The following is a 15,000-nucleotide window of genomic DNA, read 5'->3' as shown; positions in this document are numbered from 1 at the left end:
GTATTTTCTAATAACCACGAACACATTCCTTAACCTCTTATCTATCATTCATTTACATATCTTACTGTTAAACGACCTAGAAATATGATTTTGAAGGCCAAATGTGCAGGCTACGGATTAAGGTGTGGATAAAAAAGTTGAAGTTTTTCTTCCTCGTTCAGACGTTTGCTGTATGTGAGAACATGCACGTTTACTATGCTAAAGTTGATCCTTTAGCATGTGTTACCATCTATTTCAAAAGTATATGTGTCTGTGTGTGTGTGTGTGTGTGTGTGTGTGTGTGTGTGTGTGTGTGTGTGTGTGTGTGTGTGTGGTGTGTGTGTGTGTGTGTGTGTGTGGTGTGTGTGGTGTGTGTGTGTGTGTGTGTGTGCGCTTGTTCCTGGGGAGCAAGTGGAGTGTTAAAAGCGTTAGCATGACTCAGTAACCTGATAAGCCCTGCAGTCAGGCTGCAGGGCTGTGTGTGTGTGTGTGTGTTGAGGCTGCTTCATATTCCTTTGTTCTGGTGGCAAGCAAGGGGCGGCAAGGCGCTGACGCAGCACATATTAATATTAAAGACCAGGTGATGCTCTCCACTCAGCAGAGAGTACAGAGAGAGGGGCAAGGTCAGGGCTAGTCCCTGGAGCTACTCAATGAGGGGAAGGGTGTGTGTGTGTGTGTGTGTGTGAGAGTGTGTGAGAGAGAGAAAGAGAGAGTTTATGGATATCTACCTCGACCTGAGTGTGTGAGGATTTAGGTATGTGTGTGTGTGTGTGTGTGTGAAAAAGAGATAAGTGGAAGGTCAGATGAAAAAAAAGAAAGAGCACACAGGACACAGACAGAGTGCAATAAAGAGTTGGCAAACTTTATGAGCTGTGTGTGTGTGTGTGTGTGTGTGTGTGTGTGTGTGTGTGTGTGTGTGCGTGAGCGAGTGCACACGTGTGTGTGTGTGTGTGTGTGTGTGTGTGTGTGTATGTGTGTGTGTCTCTGTGTGTGTGTTTCTGTCCCAGTGTGTGATTTTGAGCCAGTTTGTCTCCGAGTGGCTCTATATTTGTTTTCAGGAGGGAGCCAGATGCCTAGCAACTACAAGAGCCTTAATGGGGTTGAGATGTGTTGATTGCAGCCAATCTCCTTCTCTCAAAGCCACTCAAGTGATTACGGAGGCGTGTGTATCAACTCAGAGCGAAGGAAGAAAAATCCAGTTACAGAGTGTGTGTGTGTGTGTGTGAGAGAGAGAGAAATATACATAACAGAACACACAGCCCTGGAAAACAACTAAACAAAGAACAGCAGAAGCAATGAATCAGTGATATCATCAATCAACCAATTACTGAATGGAATTTGCAGAATACATCCATCAGACACCAAATGGTCACAGTCGACTAACAGACACAAACCAAGTGAACAAAGAGAGGACAGTGATAAGAAGAACAAAAGTGTGATATCAAAAAAGGGAGTGAGGAGAGAGAGAGAGAGAGAGAGAGAGAGAGAGAGAGAGAGAGAGAGAGAAAGAGAGAGAGCAGTAGAAAGAGAGAGAGCAGTAGAAAGAGAGAGAGGAAGAATGAGTAATGGCCTCATCTCTGTCCGGCACCTGTGGCCAGAGGCGCTGTTCCCTGAGGTGACAGACTGCGTCTTCCATTCTACATTCTGGCTCTCATAGTATTCTCTCTTTCGCACGGGGAGATTGCCAGCATTAGAGAACATCACAAAGTGCTTTAGACAGACACATGCATCCCTCTGTAATTACATGAATGGGCCCAGGAAAAAGAATGCACTACATTAAAACGACTTATCTCCCTCCGTCTCTCTCTCTCTCTCTCTCTCTCAACAGTATTGCCATTAGTGTAAACTGCTTATAATATGGCTCTTCAGAGTACTGCAGAAAGTTCCCTTCACATGAATGGGCCTTCCCAACATTCGGAGGTCTGTTAAATCCGTATAATGACCGATGTCAATGGCAACAGGTTTTGTGCTTTTGATTCACGTCTTTCATAACATTCCACGAGTAGTAGGTTCGCTTATCATAATGGAACTTCATTGAAAGTGAAAGTCAGCAAGTAATACGTTGCCACACAACACATGAAACTTAGTTGTGGAGAAGTATTTGTTTTCTCAGCGGAAGTCACTAAACGCTAACAAAACAATTTTTAAAAGACCCATTGTGTGAAGTTTATTTTCTAGTTTTGGCAAGTAGCCGTATAATAAGAGGGATAACGTCCAATAATGACCGGTGGACTATACATTATCGCTTTGTGAAGATGCTGAATGCAACCTTCCCTGTTTTAGGACACTGTTTTGATTGAATGCGCTTTTGAACATGTGCCTATCATGGCATGTGCTGTTTAATAGTCTACAGGTGGGTTAATTAGGCCACACCAGAGACTTTCTAATGAGGAGACACAGCACTCAAAATCCTCCATAGAAATGCATGGGGTTAGTTTGTAACGCCAATATGGCAGTTGTCTACACACATCCCACCCCTTCCTCGCCAAAACGTTGACATGTGTATACATTGAGCCAATCATGTGGTGTGATGTGACTACATTGAGCCAATCATATGGTTTGTTGTGAAGACATCGTGCCAATCATGTGTTGTGAACTCGCCGCTGGAGCAAGATTGGTGTCGTGAAGCCTTGCGCACGCGCATTTCTGCCGAATAGGATGCCCGATGAATGCCCAAAAATCGTTGCAATATGGCCGCCGAGTGGAGGGACTTGCCTAAAAGGACTTTGGCCACACTCACTCTGGAGCTCTAAAAACGGTCCAGGGTTTTGGTGTGATAGACCGTTTGATGCACAAGTTGTTGTGTGTTGTCCATTTTAAAACATTTTGATTAATAAAAGAAAGAGTATGTTTTCTACCAAAAAATTATCCTGTTTTTATCTTTAAAAAAGATAAAAACAAATGGTAGACACTTTCTCACACCAGGGCTCAACTTTAACTTTTAAAAGTGGTTGGCAAGCCAAATCTGGTTGCCACTTGCAACAATTTTGGGGCCAAGGACAACCGGTCAACCATTAATGTCGAGCCCTGTCTCTCACCCTTACATACTGCACACTGTAAGGGAAGGAGGAGAGCAATAGAATTAACCAAACAATCATCTTCATCTTCACCACTGTCATCATCATCAGCAGCACAGCCATCATCATCATCATAGCCATCATGGAAGCAGGGTATATAATATAAAAACATGCTCATGTACATATAGAATGATGTGAATGTACTGGCTGTTTCCCCATTTCTGGCATCCTTTCTCTCCTTCTCTGCCACTCTGTCACAAATGTGAGTTAGAATTGCAGCTGTAATTGAGAAACAACAGGGGGTGATCAAAGGGATTAAGCACACACACACACACACACACACACACACACACACACGCACACACACACACACACACACACACACACACACACACACACACACACACACACGCACACACGCACACACACAGACCACGTCCACACACCTATACACACCCACACGACCAGACACTTCAGAAAAGGAGAGCCATGAATGTAGACAGACACACAGACAGCTAGGCTACTGAGACAGGCGGCATCTTGTGCCAGTGGCTCTAATCACAATTTAGAGAAATTAGGCCCCAACGCTCTGAATAACATATTAGCCCACCAGCGCTAATCGCTAATCATCATTTAAAGACATGCGAGACACTGCTCAGCATAAGATGCTCAGGCTTATTTGGCATTAGCAGTGTAGCGGTCAAAATTGCCATGTCACACACCATGTCCAGCCAATCTCGCCCCTCTAAATCTGGCAAAGCAATCACCCCTTTAATGGGCTATCTAATCATGCCTTTAATTGCCTTGCAAGTTACCCGTGACTCAACATAAATTTTTTTTTTAAAAATTGTCTGCCACCGATCTCTCAAGGCAAAGTGAGTCAACACAACGTGAAACACGGCGAACTTCCAGGACAAAAAGGTTGTTGTTTTGTTTGTGTGTGTGAGTGTTATGCATGCATTTCTCAAGGACATGTTGTGAATTAGGCAGGACTCTGTCAGAACTCTGTCCAAGACCCCCTGGTCCCTTCAGTGTAACTCAGTGTGTGTGTGTGTGGGCTTGTGTGGTAAACATTAGGGCGAGGTGAGGACACAGCTGGTGCACCTGCATTCCCTCCCACACACACGCCCACACACACACACAGACACACACACACACACAGGCAGTGTGAAAAAGGGAGTAGCCGGAGCTGAATACACTCAGCCCTTCCTCTGTCTCAGCTTGCTAAACTCTCTCTAAAGGAAAAGCTCCCACACACACACACACACACACACACACCCTGGCACACACAGGCCCACTGACACACAGGAAAGTCCCCTGTTCTAGTCCTAGCCTGGGCTTTGATGGTGTGGAATGTACATGCTCAGCACACTGCCTTCCCTGCACCTCTGACCTCACATTCTGACCTGAATCATACACACACACACACACACACACACACACACACACACACACACACACACACACACACACACACACACACGTATGTATAGCAGGCACACACACATACAAATGTTCACACATATCATAGACAGATCCCCAGGTGCACACACCCATACTCTGCCTCCCTTAAACATACACACATACACACACACACACACACACACACACACACACACACACACACTCCCAGACAGACAGCATGACTTCGCTGCTCCTATGTGTCGTGTGTGTTTGCAGTGAAATGAGGCCATTGGCGTGCACAGATGCTGGCAGAGCTCATTACCACTCACGGCTCTCATTAGTCTGCCACCTCACACGCCCTCTCATGCCCACTCAAAGCCATGTGTGTGTGTGTGTGTGTGTGTGTGTGTGTGTGTGTGTGTGTGTGTGTGTGTGTGTGTGTGTGTGTGTGTGTGTGTGAGTGTGTCTGAATGTGGATCTTGTCATGCGTATGGCATTTGGACTTGGTGTAATGGTAGTCGAAGAACAGAGACGGATCACACACACAAAGTGTGAGAAAAGTGAGAACTCACACCACAGAACCAAAGTGCTTGTGAGAGGGGTCTTGGCCCACAGTGTGTTTGTGTGTGTGTGTGTGTGTGTGTGTTATCTTCTGAGACATTCGTTGGTTGTTTCTTGTGTGTGTGGCAGGGTGTGTGTTAGCCTGAAATCGTACCTGTGAGCTAATGATGCGTTGAGAGGAGCGCTCGATGTTGGCAGGTAGACCAAAGAAGGCAGGCCGGTCGTCTTCTGGAAGGTTCTCGATCATGCCGCGATAGTCCTGAGGGCATAACAGAAACAGTTAGTCATACACAACACACAAATACACACACACACACACACAAACAAACAAACGCACACACACACACACACACACACACACACACACACACACACACACACACACACACACACACACACACACATACACACACACACACACACACAACCTGCTGTCTATGTAGCCTCAGGGTTAAGAAAAGTCATAAATCACACAGACACACAAACACACACACAAACAAACACAACCTGCTCTCTATGTAGCCTCAGGGTTAAGAAAAGTGTGTGTGTGTTTGTGTGTGTGTGTTTGTGTGTGTGTGTGTGTGTGTGTGTGCTCCTCACCAGCACGCTGCATGAGTTGGGCAGGCTGATCTGCGCTGGGAAGGGGCTGCTCTTGCGTCCACGGCTCTGGCCGGCGCTCAGCAGGCGAGAGCTGAAGAACTGCAGCAGGTAGGAGCGCAGGATGCGCAGGTCACACAGGCTGTCCATGCGCCCGCCGTAGATGGCATTCTCCAGCAGCCCGTGGACAAACTCCCACTGGAACGCCTTACCGCCTGAGACACACACACATACATATGTACACACACACACACACACGTGTACATACACACACACGTGTACACACACACACACGTGTACATACACACACACACACACACACGCACACACGTGTACATACACACACACACACACGCACACACACGCACACACGTGTACACACTCACACACGTGTACATACACACACACACACACACACACACACACACACGTGTACACACACACACACACACACACGCGTATGTACACACACACACACACACACACGTATGTACACACACACACACACACACACACACACACACACACACACACACACACACACACACACACACACACACACACTTCAATATACATAATTGAAACATCACAATGGCACCCTATGGGCACTGAACCAAGTGAATGGCCACAGGCCTGTCACATGTCATGCTGAGTATGATGGACAGATAAGTGACTTGAGAGGAGTAGTGGGGCGATAAAGACCAGTAGCCCATCAAAGCAACACACTAGTGCACACTGTTAACATGCTCATTTGTCTTTGTTTACAAACATTATGCACACACACACACACACACACACACACACACACACACACACACACACACACACACACACACACACACACACACACACACACACACACACACACACACACACACACACAAACATGTCTGTAAACAAGCAGTGCATGCCCACGTTCATACATGAGCGCACATGTTACCCACCTTCAAATAGCCTGTCGATGATGTCGAAGCCCGCCCGCAGATCTGACAGAGAGAACTCATAGAATTTTGTCCAGCCCTGTTGCCCACACACGCACACACACACACACACACACACACACACACACACATAGGAACACACACAAATAAGGCACAATGAGAGCTGGCATTAATCTCCCTATCGCAACGATTCAATCCCAAGCACAATAGCAAAGCTCTGCATCTCCTTTGATCAGGCTTGTGGAGCAACATGACACCGGCGACCCCCTCACAAAGAAGTTCATCAAAGACCAAAGCACCCTTTGAAAATCATGCACGAGGAGAAACACACACACACACACACACACACACACAGAAACCAAACTGTGACACTCGGGTAAATTAAAAATAGAAGAACGGCCATACAGCAGAGATCTAGATTACACACAGATACGAATGCTAAATTATTCATCGTTCTGATCATCTATCATGTTTAATTCGCATAATGTCGCACTACTGAGAACTCGGCTGTTGCTAGCTCGGCTAGGTTAACAACTAGAAAGAGATATGAAAATGGCTATCGATGGTGTTTTTTCGAGGCACTCATTATCTTTAAGCGCCTGTTTAGGAATCCTCTGTGCACTTGTCATTGCGAGCCTGGACTTCATTCATTTAGTGTGGAGAATTGGCGGAGGGAAATTAATTAATTTGTAAAACGACCGCTATTATTCACGGAGATGGGCCCAGAGTGAGAGCCCAGAGCAGCCTTATTTACAGTTTGGGAAGTGGTGATATCAATCAGGGGATAGGATGGACACGCCAGTGTAATTGGGGTGACCTCAGGGGTTAATTCTGCCGGGTGGAGGCCTTATGCGTTTGTACGTGTCTGTGTGTGTCTGGGTGTGTGTGGGGGGGAAGGTTCATGGGAAGATGAGAGGGGGGAGAGAGAGATAGACAGAGAGAGATCATGTGCATATGGTAATGAATGACCTACACAGAGATGATGTTTTTGTTAGTTTGTTCATTTTTTCCATTTTTTTCCATGAATCGACCCATCCTTTGGTCCGAGTGTCACAGTGACAAAAAGCAAGGGCAGCACTATGTTCTCAGGAATGTGTTTTCACCTGGGCTGAAGGAGTGCGGATGCGTTGTAGATAGGTGCGCATGTTTGTGTGTGCGCGCGCGCGCGCGTGTGTGTGTGTGTGTGTGTGTGTGTGTGTGTATGAATGCATGCAATTGGGACAGGCAGCGAGACGCCAAGGTCTTTGTAGGCACTGTAAAATCTTTTAGAGGCTGTGTGAAAGTCCGTCATCAAGGGACCCAGAGAGAAAGAGAGGCAGAGGGAGCGACGGTGTGAGAGATGCATGCCAAAGAAAGAGAAAAAGAAAGAGAAAAAAAGAGAGGGGGACAGGGAGGGAAGGAGCGAGGGAGAGTGGACGGCTGGACGCCTTATGCAATCTGTATGAAGGCTGGCGCCTGAGGGTGCCCTGTGGTCATTTGGTCGGGCCAGGGCTCTGGCAGCCGTTCACAGGGCAACAGCCTACCGTCTCCATCCATTGTCAGGAGGCAGGGGACAGCCATTGCTCCCCCCCCCCCCCCCCCAGGCAAAGCTGACCCACGTCACTCCTTTGTGCCTTTTCCTTTCTTAGACCTCAGACCACGCTACTCTTTCTGAGGAGGAAGCAAGGAGTAAATGTGTGTGTCTGTGTGTGAGTGTGTGAGAGAGAGAGAGATAAAAGGAGAGAGAGTGCATCAGAGAGAGATAGTTTATGTGTGAATGACAGTTAGGGCCTGATGTACTAAGAATTACTGCCAAATTACCGCCTGTGTCTATTAAGGTGCTATTTATTAAAGAGAAATCCGGCTATTTTCACATAGATCTCCGTTTCTCGAGGTCACCGAGTACTTTCGGTATGAATAAAACGAAAACAATCAGTTTTACCTTGCTCGAGTTGCTGCAGCCAGGAGCTAAAGCAGCCAGGCAGCTACCATGCTACACTCTGGGGGCATGAACATGGGGGCTGTAGATTTGTAGCTGCCAGAATGGCGAATTGCGCTTTTCTTACTCATGCATATGCATTTATGGGAAAGTCGAGGGAAAAGTGGGAGTATCACGCAAAACCATGGCAGAAGAAGTGCTAATAGCGATTGATTAGGTATTACAGCATATGTATGAAAACAGCGCACGTCTGTTTTGCAGAGAAAAAAATCCGTTTTTTAAAAGCAGGTGTAATCCAATACATCAATTAGAGATTAGAGATTAGAATTAACTTTCAGAATCAGTATCCAGACTACTGCTTTTTCTTTATTGTAGTATGTCAAAAGCAATCTTAACTTTTGTTTGCCTTTATAATGACGTACTTTCACTTTCACGTCATCCACTTCCCAAACTGCTAGACTAGAGTATTAAGTCCGTCATAGTCTAGCCTATGTGCCGTAAATCATTTGAGTATTTTTTTTAAAGTGGAGTAGAACTATTGCTCTGTAAGTCGCTGCTTGTTGACATCTTATTATAAGTACGATCGCTAAACTTTTGATTCTTTTTCATGTTGCCATCGGTAAACTCCATTCAACTGCGCAAGTGGTTGAATTATACAATTCAGGTATGGGCACCACAAATTGCATTAGAGGGTGATGAAGGGCGATGGTGAGCACTGTTTACCAATGAAGTGAAAGCTTAAAAACTCGCTCGTCTTTGTACATCGAGGCCTGAATGAGAGAGTGAGAGAGAGAGAGAGAGAGAGAGAGAGAGAGACAGAGAGTGTGAGTGAGTGAGTGAGTGAGTGAGTAAGTGAGAGAGAGAGAGAGAGAGAGAGAGAGAGAGAGAGAGAGAGTGAGTTAGAAAGAGGGTTAAGGACAGAGGAGTAGTGATCTGTGACACATTAACATAAGAGCCACGTAGAGACTACACAGAGAAGGGAAGCCGATCGCCTGCGGGAGGAGGAGGAGGAGGAGGAGGAGGAGGAGGAGGAGGGGTGGAGTGAGGGATGGAGATGAAAACCAAGAAGGAGTAACTGAGAGAGAAAGGAAGCCTCGCAAAGCATGCTGGGGGATGATTTTTGCACGTTCACGTTCCAAGCAAAGGTAAGTAATTAACCTCAATTAATTAAGAACCGGCCTGGTGACCACTGCTGCAACGGAGAGAGAGGAAAAGTGAGGGAAGGAATCGATGGGGGAGGAGAGGGGAGAGAAAGAGAGAGAGAAAGAGAGAGAGAGAGAGAGAGAGAGAGAGAGAGAGAGAGAGAGAGAGAGAGAGAGAGACAGAAGGAGAGGGCAGAAGGGGGAGTTAATTAATAACACAGGATCCTTCAAAGCCTGGGCTCTGAAAATAATTGTCGACTTAATTACCCCCGCAGTCCCGGGCGGATACAGGGATGCGGTGCGTTGTGACAGCCGCCGTCTTCCTGTTGTGGCACTTTAATTGTTTTCCGTTCCACATGACGGCGACCGAAAGCATCAGACTTGTATTCTATTTCTCTTGCTTTTTCTCTCTCTCTTTCTCTCTCTCTCTCTCTCTCTCTCTGTTTAGTGTTATAAAATGATGGCAGAGGAACACAACCTTCCTCACCAATATTCTCCCTTGTTATCAGATGAACCTGCTCTAATCCTACATACTATGAGATTAGATATTACATGTAGTATAATCATGTCTGACTGCAGTGCAGGAGGGTGGGGCACCACCATGCCACATCACTTGGATGCGTGTGTTTAACATGCATAGTGGGATTTGACAATATCTTCAACAAAGCTTAATGGATGGATATACCTATAGGAACGTCACCTATTACCAACCGTCCCTAAATTAGCTATGTACCAAAGATTACATTTTACCGTGACTCAAAGAGCTCTAAACAGTGTTGTAAGGCTGTGTGTACAAATCCGCTTGGAGCTCCAGTGGAATTTTGATTTGCGACGAGAATTCTCGGTCTAACCACTGATGTGTCGTGAGAAAGGTTGGAAATAGGCACCCACCAGCCCAGCACTAAACTCCGAGCGTGGTAAACAAAATCGGATATATCAGGCAGTAAAAGCCCCGGTAAGAACCAAACTAGATTTTGTTCAAATCTACACACCTACTGTATGGCTACTGAAAAATGTAAGGTTCATTTATCAAATGTTATTTTGAAGTATTAAAAAAAAATCAATGTTTTAGAATTTTTCGAACGAAATGGTTGGTAATTGGTGGTTTTACGATAGCGAATGTCAACAGTAAACGTGTGTATGGTTGTTGTTAGGCACACAGTATGTGTAAGTGTGTGTGTGTGCGTGTGTGTGTGTGTGTGTGTGTGTGTGTGTGTGTGTGTGTGTGTATGTGTGTACCTGTGGGATGTAGTTGCGTCTCTCCTGGCAGACGGCATGGAACCAGGCAAGGCAGAAGAGGGCCTGTGCACGGGTCAGCTGGCCGCCCTTACTGACCTGCTCAGGGCTCCAGGACTCATACGTCCTCAGCAGGTTCTTCTTTAGTCCGGGAGGAGCCTGACGAGGACACACAGATACACAGAGAATAAGGAAAGATGAGAGAGAGAGAGAGTGAGAGAGAGAGAGAGAGAGAGAGAGAGAGAGAGAGAGAGAGAGAGAGAGAGAGAGAGAGAGAGAGAGAGAGAGAGAGAGAGAGAGAGAGAGAGAGAGAGATAAGGCATGTCAGACTAGCAGCGGACACATTCTGCAAGACTTATTCTATCTGGGTCAAAGCCTTGTGCATCTTCCCCGCTATATTGTTCATTTATGATTGTAGGGGTGGGGTGTGGAAATTGTCTGTGAGAGTTGGAGTTCCAAGCACCCAAGCATGGAGAGAAGGCAACACTCCCTGGAGTCAACACAAAGAAGTGAGCTCACTATGGGCTCTGACTTGTGGGATGGCCCTCAATGTGATGGCAATGTTAAAAGCTACGTCAATGTTGATGTGAAACACTTGTGTGTCAGTATAAAGTCAGTATAAAGGTATCTGCTGAGAAGAAAACATGAAAGAAGTCATCGACAACAATGAATGAGAAGAGAGAATAGAGCCTTCTACGTCAAAATGCAAATAGAAATATTAACAAAGAATATTTAAAAACTGGAGTGAAAATCCACTTGCAATGTGCACTCTTTACCCCCCCCCCCTCTTTCTATAAAAAAAAAAACGATAAAGCTGGTTTGTAACATGTTTGTTTGTAGTCCTGTAGCACACAGCCCTTAGGGTATGGAATTATTTTTTTGTTTTCCCTGGTTCACTTCAATTGTGAATTCTGAAGTTGAATCACACCAAACGCAGAGCAATCATAAGCATACATTTCCCTCTGATTCATACAGAGCCGGAGCGGGATGCTGAGGGAGAGTGGCAGTGATGAATGCAGTGACCAATGACAGGACAGGAAGTGGAGAAGGGAGGGGGGGGGGGGCTGTTATGATCATGATTGCCTGTCTTGATGCAGGAGGCTGAATTGCTGCATTTACATGAGTTTCAGGAACACAGAGCTCTCCTGCCTCAGGAAGACCAGAACATTACCGGTATATACAAATTTACAAGTGAGTAAAGCCTGACCACACATGCACACACACACACTTCCCACTCACTTTGCATGCAAATGTAACCCACACCCTTGTCATCATCTTCCAAGCTCAAATATGCAGAAACAGTGACGCATCCCGAGATGAGTAGGAAGTTAAGTCATCTCCTCTAGGTGCTGTTGCTTTGCATACTGTATGCATTTGTCTGAAGGCACCATGGAGTTAAAGCTTCTCTCAGATTAAGTGGATTTGGGTTTTGGGCTTTCTTATGTTGTGCTTGTGTTGTGTATGTGTTTCTGCCTTACTGCATGGAAATACAACTCTTTTTGTATGAATTTGCATGAGTCAGTGCCTCACTGTGTGTGTGTGTGTGTGTGTGTGTGTGTGTGTGTGTGTGTGTGTGTGTGTGTGTGTGTGTGTGTGTGTGTGTGTGTGTGCATGTGTGTTGAGCAAACACGTACGTGTGTGTGGATGATGCAGCCTGAGGACCGGCCAGACAGGCCTGAGGACCACAAACAAAAGGACAAGGACGCACAACACTCACCCTCTCACTGCTGAGGGACACACAGGGATGCACAACACTCACCCCCTCACTGCTGAAGGACGCACAACACTCACCCTCTCACTGCTGAGGGACACACAGGGATGCACAACACTCACCCCCTCACTGCTGAAGGACGCACAACACTCACCCCCTCACTGCTGTTGAAAGAAGGCACAGCACTCACCCCCTCACTGCTGTTGAAGGATGCACAACACTCACCCCCTCACTGCTGAGGGAGCGTCACAGACACTCTGGACAAACTCCCCCCAAAAAAGGAGCCTCACTGAAACTTCCCATCATCAGCACAGCACCACCTGCAAGTCACTTACAGCAACAGACAAAAATGCCCCCAAATCCCATGATTCAAATCTCCATGTTTTTTGGGGGAATGCAAGCATCCCTGTCGCTGCATTTTAAAGCGGGTTCATTTTTTTTTTCTGTGATGAAAGCTCATTTCATATTTGTTTGAGAGGATCACCCTCTCCAAGGATAGACTCTCTCTCTCTCTCTCTCTCTCTCTCTCCGTAGCTAACAGCACCATGGGGTTGAATTTACAATTAAAGCCTGTCTTCTCTCCTGCAGCAGTCACGCTGATTTCCATGAAAAGAAAAAAAAAAGAGCTGATGACTCTTCATATCTCTGCACAAAATGGATTATGACTGCTAAGTCAACACGCTGAATATAACCTTCACTGTCACTGACAGCCACACAAACACACATTGGAGACATCTGAGACTGAAAGACTAATGTTAGCCGTTTGCAATGTCATGGCAGAATACACCAATAACACTCAACTGCCTGTACGCCTTTTGGGGAAGGCAACAAGGTGCACTGCTGCAATACTAAGCGCCTATGTGGAAGGGGTGTAGAATCAATCAGGGTGACATATTAAAGCTTGAATGCATATGGCTGATACACATTGCCTATAGAAAAAAAGAGGCTGGTAGGATGAACGTGAGCAAACACGTGATTCCACCACTGCCTGATCATGCCGACAGAGACAGAATGGTTTTTACCTTGACAAATAAAACTTTGAAAATGCCTTGAAGTCAATACATACACTGTAGCCTTGAAGGAACACCACAGCCCCAGATAGCTTTGTTGGGTTTAAGCACGGTCTAACCTTTACCACAATCGTCACCAAGTTGTTTCTCCCACAAAGAGTCAGCATTAAGTGAGGCTGGACTGAAACTGTTCCTGAATCATTCCTAAGTCCCTCAAAACAGGAGGGATTATCCCCCTGCTTCGCTCACACAAACCCCAGAAGCTGTAACAAGCCTCCAAACAGACACCGGGTCCAGTAAACATCCCAAACCTGAGATCCCCCCTCAAAGGGAGAGGATTCATCTTCTAGAGTTCAGCTCCTGTTCACACTTCTGTACCAGGGGGTAAATCTCTTACCAGAGAGGAAAAAGTTATGATTGGAAACCCAAACTATTCCGACAGCTCTGTTGGTGGGAACAGAGAGGGGAATCACTAATGGGAACATCATCTCCAAGGTGAAAATGAGTCAAAAACTCAAATCGGGAATATGTACAGTAGCAGTGCTGCATCCCTTAACAAAGAGGAAAAAAGTTATGATTGGAACACGCTGACTATGGTGACAGCTCTGCTGGTGGAAAACAGATGGGGGAAGTCACTAATTGGAATGTCATCTCCAAGGTCAAAAAACCCTCAAAAAACTCAGATCAGAAATACTCCTAATGTGCAGACACTTCCGATGTTTAAGTGTGGATTTGTATCATGAACAAGCTGTGAGACAACAGCAGGGAACAAGCCCAAAGACCTCTACAGGCTGGGTCCTGACTCCACCGCTCTTTAGTGGCGTGATCCTACTCCACCAAGAGGCCACGGCCCCACAGTGCCACTATGGGGTCGCTGCAGACGCAGACGTCACGTCAGCACGACACCAGAATGTCCACAGAGTAATGGCCAAACGTAGCGCTCGGTATTGATGCATATTGATGTATTGATAATGTTGAGGGGGGAGTTACTGAAAACAGTGGACTACCAAGCTGGCAACCATGTGTGCGTGTGTGAGTGTGTGTGTCTGTGTGTGTCTGTGTGTGTATATGTGTGATATTGTGTATGTGTGTGTATGTGCACACGTGTGTGTGTGTGTGTGTGTGTGTGTGTGTGTGTGTGTGTGTGTATGTGTGCGTGTTTGCGTGTGTGTGAGTGCCTTGTGTGTGTGTGTGTGTGTGTGTGTGTGTGTGTGTGTGTGTGTGTGTGTGTGTGTGTGTGTGTGTGTGTGTGTGCGTGCGTGTGCGTGTGTGTTTGCGTGTGTGTGAGTGCCTTGTGTGTGTGTGTGTGTGTGTGTGTGTGTGTGTGTGTGTGTGTGTATGTGTGCGTGTGTGTGTGTTTGGTGTGTGTGAGTGCCTTGTGTGTGTGTGTGTGTGTGTGTGTGTGTGTGTGTGTGTGTGTGTGTGTGTGTGTGTGTGTGTGTGTGTGTGTGCGTGCGTGTGTTTGCGTGTGTGTGAGTGCCTTG

At 46.3% G+C, this 15,000-nt stretch overlaps 1 protein-coding gene across 1 annotated transcript in view; it reads right to left on the bottom strand.

Moving 5' to 3' along the window:
- dync2h1 (dynein cytoplasmic 2 heavy chain 1) overlaps positions 1-15,000 on the bottom strand; it is a 190,928-nt gene that overhangs the window by 50,285 nt on the left and 125,643 nt on the right. Inside the window, exons 80-83 of the mRNA XM_076282346.1 lie at positions 10,799-10,954; positions 6,503-6,578; positions 5,562-5,773; positions 5,116-5,220 (exon numbers count right to left, since the gene is read on the bottom strand). Of these exons, the coding sequence (XP_076138461.1) occupies positions 5,116-5,220; positions 5,562-5,773; positions 6,503-6,578; positions 10,799-10,954 (549 nt within the window). The remainder of the gene's footprint in view (positions 1-5,115; positions 5,221-5,561; positions 5,774-6,502; positions 6,579-10,798; positions 10,955-15,000) is intronic.

Source organism: Alosa pseudoharengus, unplaced genomic scaffold (assembly GCF_046254945.1).
Source record: "Alosa pseudoharengus isolate Yale_2024_CS ecotype anadromous, Long Island Sound unplaced genomic scaffold, YU_APseudo_1.1 YU_APseudo_1.1_scf_13, whole genome shotgun sequence".
Lineage (NCBI taxonomy): Eukaryota > Metazoa > Chordata > Actinopteri > Clupeiformes > Clupeidae > Alosa > Alosa pseudoharengus.
Note: the sequence above shows the minus strand (reverse complement) of the source record. Positions and strands in the feature narration are given on the sequence as shown.